Raw genomic sequence first — 12347 nt, 5'->3', positions numbered from 1 at the left:
AAATGACACAGCATGGACTTAAGGCCAGTTCTTTCTGGCTCAAGAGCCTGTGCTCTTCAAAAATTGTCTTGCATTTTTGTTGCAGTATATACTTTATGTAACTCATAAGAATCAAACTTGGTCTTAATATCTCCATTATGCCTTACACTTAAAGTCCACACACTTTCAGCCTAACATTTCTTCTTTTATCAGCTTTAATGTTAACCTGCTTGGCTGTGTTGAAAATAAACTATTTCTTTGTATCTTATTTCTTAGGTACAAGATTAATAATATGATTAGCTGGCAGTTTACACTATAGTTGTAACACACATCATCTCTAAGAATTTGAGTATAACTCTTGAACTGTCAGTTTAAGAAAATATGTAAGATTCACTAAACTTCTATAAATTTAATTTAATATTTTTATAAATTTGATTTCTTTGCCTCTGCTCAATATATTTCCAAAGCAAATGAACCTCATAACTTCTCCATACTGGAAAAGTTACATTTCATTGGTGAGGGTACATGACTAGAGGAGGGATAGGGAGCAGCCAGCCAGTAGCACCCCAATTTTATATTCTATTGGTATGTTTAAGAAACAAATAACATACATATCTGTTAAAGTAATAATAAGGGCAGTTTCAAAGATGACTTTACAAAGTCATATTTCTTATGAGAGAGCAATACTGCTTCTTGGAAGTCACTGAAAATAGTTTGCATATTTACAAATAAATGGCTAGGTTAAGTATTATATTCCTGTTGGAGCAGCTTTCTTGTCTGTCAGGCTAAGATTTAGATTATATATGGATATCATTAGCATTGTCTAGTTTCATGTATACTAAATCAAAGTTTGCAAAATTCATGTTCATGGAGTTTTTTGTATCTTTAAAATTTGCTATATTCAAGAGGAAGATAGGTTTTAAATACTTTAGTCTTCTGCTGAACTTCAGCTTAGGTTTAATGAGATCTGCCAAGAAATTTGCATGAATCCATCCTCCATTCCCATTGCCCTCTGTACAGTACTTGAATGCATGATCTGTTTGTAAAGGGCTTTTGTTTTAAGGACTCCTGAAATTGAGTAGTTTTCATAATCTTTGGTGTAACTTACTCAGACACCTGACTGCTCTTTTCTAGAATACCAAATTTTCTTTTTAAAGATTTTATTTATTTGAGAAAGAGGGAGAGAGGGAGAGAAAGAGAGCAAGCACTAGCAAGGGAGAGGGAGGAGCAGACTCCCTGCTGAACCGGGAGCCTGATGTGAGACTCAATCCCAGGACTCTGGGATCATGACTTGAACCAAAGGCAGACACTTAACCAACTGAGCCACCCAGGCGCCCCAGAGCACTAAATTTTAAAGAATAAGGATATAGGGATCCCTGGGTGGCGCAGCGGTTTGGCGCCTGCCTTTGGCCCAGGGCGCGATCCTGGAGACCCGGGATCGAATCCCACGTCGGGCTCCTGGTGCATGGAGCCTGCTTCTCCCTCGGCCTATGTCTCTGCCTCTCTCTCTCTCTCTCTATGACTATCATAAATAAATAAAAAATTGAAAAAAAAATATTAAAAAAAAAAAGAATAAGGATATAAAGGTAGTATGATAAATATTAAGCAGAAGAGGTTTATTAGTTTTTTGATTGAGGTATTTTGAGTAATTGTTTTTTTAAAGTAAGGTTTCTGTTACATGAGAAACAGCCCTTTGATGAGTTTTCTTGGTTACTATTCTACAGAACTTATTTAGAATATGTTAATAGGAAAAGGCCTTTTCTCCTCTACCCAAGCCAATAACATCATTATAAAGGTTATTGAAGTTACACCTTCATTATCACTGCTCAGATTTGGGAGAGTAGAAGCGAGAGCCACAGAGAAGGTATAAGCTATTTTTTTAGGAAAAGGAGTGAAGAACATTTTCTGTTTTTTAATATCTTAGGTAAGCCCACTTGGGGCCTTTTTAGGTTTGTTTTTAGGTTGTTACAGTATATATTATTATAGCTAACCACCTCACAGTTTTGTCACAAAGTAAGGGGTGAATGAATCTTGAAAAGTTTTTTTGACTTGGCTGAAAATCTTAGTGTTTTCAGATCAGACGATGGATGATACATTTTAACTTTTTTTCTTTTAGTTGGGAAGTATAATTCTGACCCTCCTTTTCCTCTGACCCAGCCCTAGTTGTCACCACATAGGCTTATATTATTCAGACAGCCTCTCACTCGTCTTCCTGAAGTTACCTCTTAACCAAGTCATTGTACACAGTGCTGCTTTCCATTAGCCTTCAGAAAAAGCCTCTTTCATCACGTCACTTCCTTTGCTAAAAAGTCTTAAAAGCTTCTTCATTGCCTGGAAGATAGAAAGCCTTAAGTGGGTGGTGGCTCTTTTAAATTATTACTACAGTCCTCTATTCATTTTTTTCTTCTCTGAACACCCCTAACCCTTATTATCTTCACATGGTTAATCCTTGATTGTGCATCATATTGTTCTGTTTCATCTTGTGTGAAATGTATGAGCTTCCTAAATTGAAGGAATGATTTGATTTAGTATACATGAAACTAGACAATGCTAATGATATCCATATATAATCTAAATCTTAGCCTGACAGACAAGAAAACTGCTCCAACAGGAATATAATACTTAACCTAGCCATTTATTTGTAAATATGCAAACTATTTTCATTGACTTCCAAGAAGCAGTATTGCTCTCTCATAAGAAATATAACTTTGTAAAGTCATTTTTGAAACTGCCCTTATTATTACTTTAACAGATATGTATGTTATTTGTTTCTTAAACACACCAATAGAATATAAAATTGGGGTGCTACTGGCTGGCTGCTCCCTATCCATCGTACCTTTTTAAAAAAAATCCTAAAGAGTTCAATTAGTGAAGTGAATTGCTTTATATTCAGTGCATATTAATTATCAAGATTTTATCAACTATCAAGACTTTTTTACATACTTGCCACACATACTTAATTGGAGTACAATTTTTAACATTTATTTATCCACTGAATATACAGTATAAAGCTGGGAAAGGTTGGGGTGCCTGGATCATTCAGTCAGTTAAGCGTCCAACTCTTGATTTCAGCCCCGGTCTTGATCTCAAGGTCAGGAATTTGAACCCTGCATTGTACTCCGTGCTGGGTGTAGAGCCTCCCTAAAAAAAAAAAAAAAAAAATCTGGGAAAGGTAGCTCACAAACTTATTATCATGTCTGTTTTATCTTGTATTTCAGTTTATGTCCATACTTAAAAATAGATTTTTTTTCCCAAATCTATAATAGCTACACTGTAGAATTGAGATACACCTCTGTGATTAAAAAAACAAGCAAACTGGGGATCCCTGGGTGGCTCAGCAGTTTAGCGCTGGCCTTGAGCCCAGGGTGTGATCCTGTAGTCCCGAAATCAAGTCCCACATCAGGCTCAGGAGCCTGCTTTTCTCCCTCTGCCTGTGTCTCTGCCTCTCATGAATAAATAAATAGAATCTTAAAAAACAACAACAACAACAAGCAAACTTATCTTTAATGGTTAGGTATTTGAAATCATTTTCTTGAAAAGCACTGTATGAAAGTATATAAAAAATATGTAAAAATTTTAGAAACTACTATTGGTAAGTACTATATGTAAATATGAATATATGAGTAATTTACTTATAAAATATAAGGCATTATTCTCTTCTTCTCTTGTATGTTTTTATGATCTTTTATCCCTGGAAGCTTAAAGTGTAAAAACTTAATATCTTAAAATAATAGTTCAGGGATGTTAATATTAGTGAATATTCTTATTCATTCATTCATTCTCTCTCTGTGTCTTTGTGTTTCTATGTGTTTGCCATAGTTCTTCACTCATTTCCACAAAAACTTAAGAGACCTGGAATGTCCCAATTTTCCAAAGAAACTGGGTGTAAAATAGAGCACATAAATGATAGTGCTGTTCACAGACTGGCCGATTCCACGGCCTCTGTCCTGTGTGTTATGAAACTTTCCTCATCATTGCCATGCTCCTATGGAAGTAGTTTAGGAAAATGAAACATAATTTTAGAAGTGGTCGATATATTGAAATTATTAGCAGTAAATCATGACATAGTGCTAATAACGCTGATACAGTACCATTGACTATATTCCCTATGCTGTGCCTTTTATCTTTGTGACTTACTCATTCTGTAACTGGAAGCCTTATCTCCCACTCCCCTTCAGCCATCTTTCTCATTCCCCTACTTTCCCTCTGGCAACCATAAGTTTATTCTCTATGAGTCTGTTCCCTGAAAATATTTAAACGTATAGAAAAATAAAAATAACAAACCAACAAAGACTATACCCTTCACCTATATTCACCAGTAGTTAACATTTTCCCACATTTGCGCTCGTGCATGCACGCTCATGTGCTCTCTCAGCCATTTGAAGATATGTTTCAGACAGCATGGCACCTCATCCCTAGCTGTGTAAGCATGAATTTCTTAAAGGATATTGTCTTTATAACCATTAAGAATTTGACATTAATTTTTTAATACTGTCTAATGTTCATTCTCCGTTTCCCCAGTTATTCCAGAATTGTTTTAGAGCTTATTTTCCCCCAACCCAATATTCAGTCAAGATTTATTTTTTGTATTGAGGTGTTATATCTCACCAATCCTTTTTAATCTTTTTGTATTGTTTTGTTCTGCCTTTGACTTATTTGAAGAGTTGAAGCCAGTTGTCTTTTTTTTTTTTCTCTTCTCTTCTGGCCAGTTGTCTTTAAAACATCACACATTTTGGATTTATCTGTTGCTTCCTCATGATTAGATTTTCTTGATTTTATATTAAGCATTTTTGGTTATATTACCACATTTGCGATGTATGCTTGTGATTACACTATACACTATATCAGAAGGCATCTGATACCAGCTTTAAATTTCTGACCTATTAATTTGTAATTCACAGGAACAAAGACTTAATTGTTTGAATTGTCTTTCATTTTTCAAATAGACAACAACTGAACGACCTTTTATTCAGAAGCTTTTTCGTCCTGTGGCTGCAGATGGACAATTGCATACATTAGGCGATCTCCTCAAAGAAGTGTGTCCTTCTGCAATTGCTCCTGAAGGTAATGTAGTCAGCAACATTAAAACATTTCTTTCATTTCTCTTTATTACTGAGGTATAACATAAGCATTCTGCATTTATAAATAACGTTTGCTTGTTACTTCAGGAAAATATTTTCATTATCTTGTAAGGAACAATCTTTTGAAACAGAAGGACTTAATGTTTAACTTGCTATTTTATAAATTATTGACACTAACAAAATAAGGAATTGACTCTCTTTGGCAAAAAAAAATAAATAAATAAAGTAATACTGCTTTTTAGTTACTCTCTTACTGGTGCCCTGGGTCTTTCATCTGTGGGTTCAGTTCTGGTAAATACTATTTTACATTTTGCAATGTGTCTCTTCATTCTAAAGGAATAAGAGATGGTAAGAAGGGATCCCTGGGTGGTGCAGCGGTTTAGCGGCTGCCTTTGGCCCAGGGCGCGATCCTGGAGACCCGGGATCGAATCCCACGTCGGGCTCCCGGTGCATGGAGTCTGCTTCTCCCTCTGCCTATGTCTCTGCGTCTGTCTCTGTGTGTGTGTGACTATCATAAATTAAAAAAAAAAAGATGGTAAGAAAACTTAAGAAAACTTTCCTACCTTTGGTTGATATTTCAAAGTTCAAAATACTGAATAATGGATAAGTATTTCATTTGAATTTTCTACCACTTCCTAGTGTTTCAGCATTGTTCTCTTAAGCATTGACATTTCACATGTGCAATTAAGAACTTGTCCTATCGGGATCCCTGGGTGGCGCAGCGGTTTGGCGCCTGCCTTTGGCCCAGGGCGCGATCCTGGAGATCCGGGATCGAATCCCACATCAGGCTCCCAGTGCATGGAGCCTGCTTCTCCCTCTGCCTGTGTCTCTGCCTCTCTCTCTCTCTCTCTCTCTCTGTGACTATCATAAATGAATAAAAAATTAAAAAAAAAAAAAAAAAGAACTTGTCCTATCTATAATCCTCATTTGGTAACTTAGGTTTAAAATTATTTTCCTGTAGGCAAAGGAAGAGTATAAAAATTGCTGAATTCTATTTTCTTAATTGCAATATAAGGAACACAAAGAAAATGCAGATAATAGGGAATCCCTGGGTGGCTCAGCGGTTTAGTGCCTGCCTTCCACGCAGGGCACAATCCTGGAGTCCCAGGATCAAGTCCCACGTCAAGCTCCCTGCATGGAGCCTGCTTCTCCCTCTACCTGTGTCTGGGCCTCTCTCTCTCTCTCCCTGTCTCTCATGAATAAATAAATAAAATCTTTTTAAAAAGTAAAAAAAAAAAAGAAATGCAGAAAATAATAAAAGAAAAAAATGCTATCGTCCCCTAACTCATAGAGGCCATAGTTGACAACACATGCATGTGGACACTTGAGTATTTGAGAGGGGGTGTGTATGTTTATAAAATTGTATGTCTTGCTGCATTTTTCACCTAACACACTGTGCACTTCATATCAATGTATCATAATTCGATCATCACCCTATTGCTGAATGATTTATAATCATAGTTCCCATTGGTTACCAAGTTACTAGGGAAATTTCAATGGAATATTAACATATTAATATGTTATACAGACTTGTACTTATTATATAGAAAAATTTTTTAGCTTGCTACTTTATATCCTTTATGGAAAGAGGTAAGGCATTAATATATTAATATTATAATAATAAAACTTCAGTAGATAATGGTATGTTTCTTGTTAACATAGTCTAAGTTGGGGTGATTGTATTATTATGTACATGACTAATAACTGTATAACAACAGTTCAAAAAGCGTGTAGTGTCTAAGGAAATAGTTTGCCTAACAACCAAAATTGGAAACAAAGTAGAACTAGGGGAATATTAATATTTCAGCCTGAATGACTAAACAAAGAACATGGAACTCAAAACAGGTCACTTGGACTGTGACTGTAACTATTTTTCTTAATCAAATATGCTTACCTTTTGTGGCATTCCTGTATCTAACTCTTCTTAAGTGCATAAATGCTCAGTAGGAGGGGTGAAGAGGGGCATGTAAAATGCCATCAGAACCAGTACCAGAAGGACACCTGGGTGGCTCAGCAGTTTAGCGCCTGCCTTAGGCCCAGGCCATGATCCTGGGGTCCCGGGATTGAGTCCCACATCGGGCTCCTTACATGGAGTCTGCTTCTCCCTCTGCCTCTCTCTCTGTGTCTCTCATGAATAAATAAATAAAATCTTAAAAAAAAAAAAAAAAAAAAAGAACTAGTACCAGAAGGGATTGATAAAAAAGATCATTGATTGCTACTCAAAATTGTTAAAATTAAACGAGGTTCGTTGATTTAAGAGGTTATAAATATTGTTGTATAAAGTCTTACTGTATCATTTTTCATCACTTTGCTCCACTAGATTCCATAGGCAAGGTTTTTGATGGTGTCTTACATACACATCCTCGTATCTCTGGTGCTGGGGCAAAAAATGTTTTCTCAGTATTTCACATACTGAATTCTTTGTGTCATAACCTGAAACACTATTTAGGATGATTAAAGCATGGCATAGTTAACATTAAGTTGATTATAATACTATTGTAGGATCGTAGGCTAACTTTATTGCTGTGTAATTTTAGTTTCCAGTAAGAGTTTCAGCTAAATAATTTTTTGGCACCTCAGTGTTTAGGTTTAATAAATATATAAGTTGTACAGCTATCACCATAATCTAGTTTTAAAACATTTGTCACTTCAAAGATTCCCTTGTGCTTGTTTGCATCTAATCTCTGCTCCTCCTGCTAGTTGTAGACAACTACTAGTCTCCCTGTCTTCTGTCTCTATAATTTACCTCTTCTGGATATTTTGCATAAATGCAATCATATGGAATTGCAACTGTTTTTTTTTTCACTTAATGTTTTTGAGTTTCTTCCATATTGTAGCCTGTATCAGTAGTTCTTTTTATTATTGAATAGTATTCATTTGGGTATATATATCATTTTGTTTATTCATCCAGTGATTGATGGGCATTTGGAATGTTTCCAGCTTTTCATTTTGTGTATAATGCTGCTGTGAACATTTGCATTCAGGTCTTTGTATGGACATACATTTATATTTTTCTTGGGTAGATTCCTGGGAGTGGAATTGCTAGTTTGTAGGTTAGGTCTGTGTTTAATTTTTTAAGAAACTGCTAAACTCCGGCAAAGTGGCTGCATCATTTTACAGTTCTACCAGCTTTGCATCCTCACCAACAGATATTTTTTTTGTTTTCTTTTTTTTATTTTTTATTTTTTTTTTATTTTTTATTTTTTTTTACTTATGATAGTCACACAGAGAGAGAGAGGCAGAGACACAGGCAGAGAGAGAAACAGGCTCCATGCACCGGGAGCCCGACGTGGGATTCGATCCCGGGTCTCCAGGATCGCGCCCTGGGCCAAAGGCAGGCGCCAAACCGCTGCGCCACCCAGGGATCCCCATTTTTTTTTGTTTTCTTATAGCCATCCTAGTGGTTATATAGTGGTATCTCTTGGTTTTATTCTTTATTTCCCTAACAACTAATGATGTTGAGTATGTTTTCATGTGCTTATTATTATTTGTGGATATATTTGGTGAAATGTCTGTTCAGATGCCTTTTTCATGTTTTCAAGGAGATTTCTTCTTCTTACTGAGTTTGAAAGTTATTTGTATATTCTAGATAGAGGTCTTTTTTTTTTTTTAAGTTTTATTTATTTAAGTAATCTCTACACCCAGAATGGAGGCTCAGATTCACAACCTGAGATCAAGAGTTGCTTGCTCTTCCGACTGAGCCAGCCAGGCACCCCAGGATACAAGTTTTTATCAGACATATGATTTGCAATCATTTTCTCCTAGTCTATGACACGTCTTAATTTTCTTTTGAAAAGTAAAAGTATTTAATTTTAATGAGGCCCTATTAAAGTTTTTAAGTTAAATAATTTTTTAAAATTTATTTATATTCAAAAATCAAAAAGTATATAAGGGAATTTATTGAAAAGTCTCTTTCCCTACCTCTGCCTACCAAACCCTAATTCTGTTTCCCTCTCCAGGGACAACCAGTATTGCCGTGTTCCTATATATTTTTATTGAGATATTTAAGAGACTTGTATTTTTGAACTCAGGTTACAGAAATTTTCACTGAGAAATTCCCAGTAACTTTTATTGATTCAGGAATAATCATACCATTTAATTTTCTCCATGCCATAAGGGTTGGTTTTTGTTTTTCTTTTTAAACCTGCTTACTATCTATTTTGCCATATTCTTGAGGGTTTGGGAATACAGATTAGTTTTTCCATTTGAAGTATAATTAAGATACTAGTCATTTTTATTGCCAACAGAAATGAGACTCATATACTTCTTACTTGCTTCCAGTGTAAGCACTGGCCTTCAGTTATTCATTTCTCTGTACTGTATTATTCATTCTTTTTTAGTACTTTGTAGTATTTTAAAGAACATTGAAAAATACTTTTATCAACTAAAAGTAATTGAAATTACTGTACACAGTGACATATGGTACCTAGACTTACGTGGTGGTCATTTCCTAATGTGCGTAAATGTTGAATCACTGTTGTACACCTGTTTAAACCTTACACAGATGATTGTAAGGTTTAAACAAAATACTTGTTTAAGGGAGATTTCATAATCATAAAACTCATGATACTCTATGTCAACTCTGTCACTTAAAAAAAGGGCAATTGAAATTTAAGTTTAATATTGAAATGGCTACCTTATTGTTTTGTTTTGTTTTGTTTTGTTTTGTTTTGTTTTAGAGAGAGAGAAAAAGGGAAGTGGGGGAGGGGCAGAGGGAGAGAGGATCTTAAGCAGGCCCGGCACTCAGCATGGAGCCCAACACGGGGCTTGACTTCACCACCTCTGAGGTCTTGACCTGAGCCAAAATCAAGAGTTGGACAGTTAACTGATTCAGCCACCCAGGCACCCCTTTACTGTTCTTTCTGAGAATAGAAAGGGCATCTTCAAACCCTTGGAGGAAGACTGTTCTACTGTAATGATGTATACCCTAGCCAGCAGCACAATTAACAAAGACACAGAGTGAGTGATGAGGGGAGATTTATTCGAGGAAGGTAGGAAGAAAGCAGGTTGGGTGTTAATTTTGTATTTGACATCTTTAAATAATCTTTTATTATAAAACCTGAAAGTTAATTTAGTTCAGTCTCTATTTCTTAGATGAGTAGCTAAGGGTATCTTAGCTACTTAGTTGCAGAACTAGGTTTAGAACTCAAGTCTCCATCTCCTGGTTTATTGGTTTTCTGTTTTAGCATGCTTCCATTTGTTTTCATTTTCACTTTTTCAACCTTTTAACTTTTTTGTTTAGTTTAAAATAACATCCTGAAATGTTTACTTTTTCCTCACTCTTTATTCTGTGATTTATGTTTTAGTACCTGGTCTTGTCTTCATGCTGTTCTCTCCTGCAGTATTTAGAGAACCTGAACTTCTGCTCTTTTGTCCATTTTTTTATTTTAGTGTTCCTGTATATAATTCTGACTACCTTCTTGTTGAACTTATTAAAATGGTGGCTTTGACATTGGGACATGAAAATGAAAAGCAGTCACATGCTTTGAGCTGGCACTCTGTCTGAATGTACCTTCGTGCTCATTTGCCATTCCTATACCCAGATCACAATACATACAAAATTAGCATGGCCCTGCACGGGAAAGGCACACAAACTTGTGAAGCATTTTGTTCTTTTAAAGGCTCTTCTTTATCTTCTGAATTTGTAGCCTGCCCAACCTGCACATCCATCCCTGGAGAATAGGCAACGTGACTTCCCTTACATTTTTTTGGAAGGGGGCCAGTGAGGAGCCACTTACAACTCTAATCCACAAATCTGCCTATTAGGCAATTTCAGATGCTATGGGCAGATATCATTGGACAAACTTCTTCCCAGCTGTCGCATGGTACGTTGATTAGAGTACACACACACACTTTACATGTGCTTCTTTGAAATGATATAAATAGTACCTATACTTTTGAGGTACTTTGGATAGTACCTTCCATACCAGGAGTAGGCTGTGTTTCTAACACCAGTATCTTATCTTTGGAAAAACTTTTATTTGCCTTTTCCTTTTGTAACCTCATATTGGAAAATAACTGTCATTTCAGGATCTGTGGGGAGTATCCAAAACATCAAGTCACTGTTTCAGTAAAGAACTGTTTACTGTTCAGCTGTTACTATTCAACTGTTTAGCACACCTGTGGTATTGTCAAATGTGAAGCATTTTGAAACACCTGCACTCGACTTAAGTTGAAAGCGAAAGACTTTAAGATTGGGTGTGTGTGGATAAGAACTGGTTGTCATCACATGATAAAAAGAGAAAGTGCTTCGTAAATGTTATGTGGCACTATTGTCTACTACTCCTTACAACAAGTGATTCATGCATGAAGGAATTTTGCCTTATTTCATCATGTGAAAGTAGAATGTACTAATATTTATGAAGACGTGCTTTAGGTCATTGTTCTCTTGGAGTAGCTAACTAATGATGAGCTGCTTTGTGTGTTCCTTGTTTTGTTTTGCTTTGTTTTGTTTTGTTTTGTTTTGTAAGTGACTAGAGGAGTTAGCCAAATTAGAGTAACAGGAAATAACCAAAGGTGAGCTCAGGTAAATTTTTTTTTGTGGTGTCAGCTGTAGTTAAAATGACTCAGAGCTAAGCTTCTGTGCCAGACCTGAAGTGAAATACTTCTTTCTTTCTTCATTAAAAACAACTTACCAAAAAATAACAAAAAATTAAAAATAGTGCTTTTATTCTTCTACTTTGGAGAATATAAAACACCTATAAGCTTTGCCTAATCATATTTTATTTCCCAATTCTCTAATGTAGTATAAAAGAATCTAGTAAGTTAGGCTTATAAAAATAAAAATGTTGTTTTTACTTTGATACATTTATTTCAAGATTCCAGTTGATCAGTTCTCTGTCACAGTTGGGTTGGTTTAAACCTGAATTCATATATGATATTGTACAAATAGAGTGTATGTGTAGGGAAAGGCATACATTCCGTGGCAAATCAGTGAAGTTTCTCTGCATGTCTTTTACCACCAAGTACAATCCTAAAGCTACTTGCCTTTTTGCATTTCCATTTCTGTTCTACTTTCTGGGAATATATTTACTCCATTAGACCCTTCCTAACTACCATTTAACTTTTGCTTTCCATTTGATGTTGTAGGTTTTATTTTTTTGTCAGTTTCTTTGCATCATACTGACCTCTGGCACTGGAGACAGTAAGAGGTATGAGACATAGTTCCTGCTTTTAAGAAACTTTGGTATGGTTGGAATAGCAGAAAGATGCCCCGCTGTGCTGTGTACAGGGATGGAGATATGTAAAGAATATTAGGAAGCACCTGAAATTGCTCTTATCTATTCT

General features: G+C 35.7%; 1 protein-coding gene across 6 annotated transcripts in view; it reads left to right on the top strand.

Annotated features, from left to right (window-relative positions):
* Positions 1 to 12347, top strand: part of ATG5 (autophagy related 5) — a 126808-nt gene that overhangs the window by 101688 nt on the left and 12773 nt on the right. For all 6 annotated transcript variants that reach the window (XM_025444464.3, XM_035697988.2, XM_025444468.3 and 3 more), the window contains one exon: positions 4926 to 5043. In XM_025444464.3, the coding sequence (XP_025300249.1) occupies positions 4926 to 5043 (118 nt within the window). The remainder of the gene's footprint in view (positions 1 to 4925; positions 5044 to 12347) is intronic.

This window comes from Canis lupus, chromosome 12 (assembly GCF_003254725.2).
Source record: "Canis lupus dingo isolate Sandy chromosome 12, ASM325472v2, whole genome shotgun sequence".
Lineage (NCBI taxonomy): Eukaryota > Metazoa > Chordata > Mammalia > Carnivora > Canidae > Canis > Canis lupus.
This window is presented reverse-complemented; position numbering and strand designations above follow the sequence as displayed.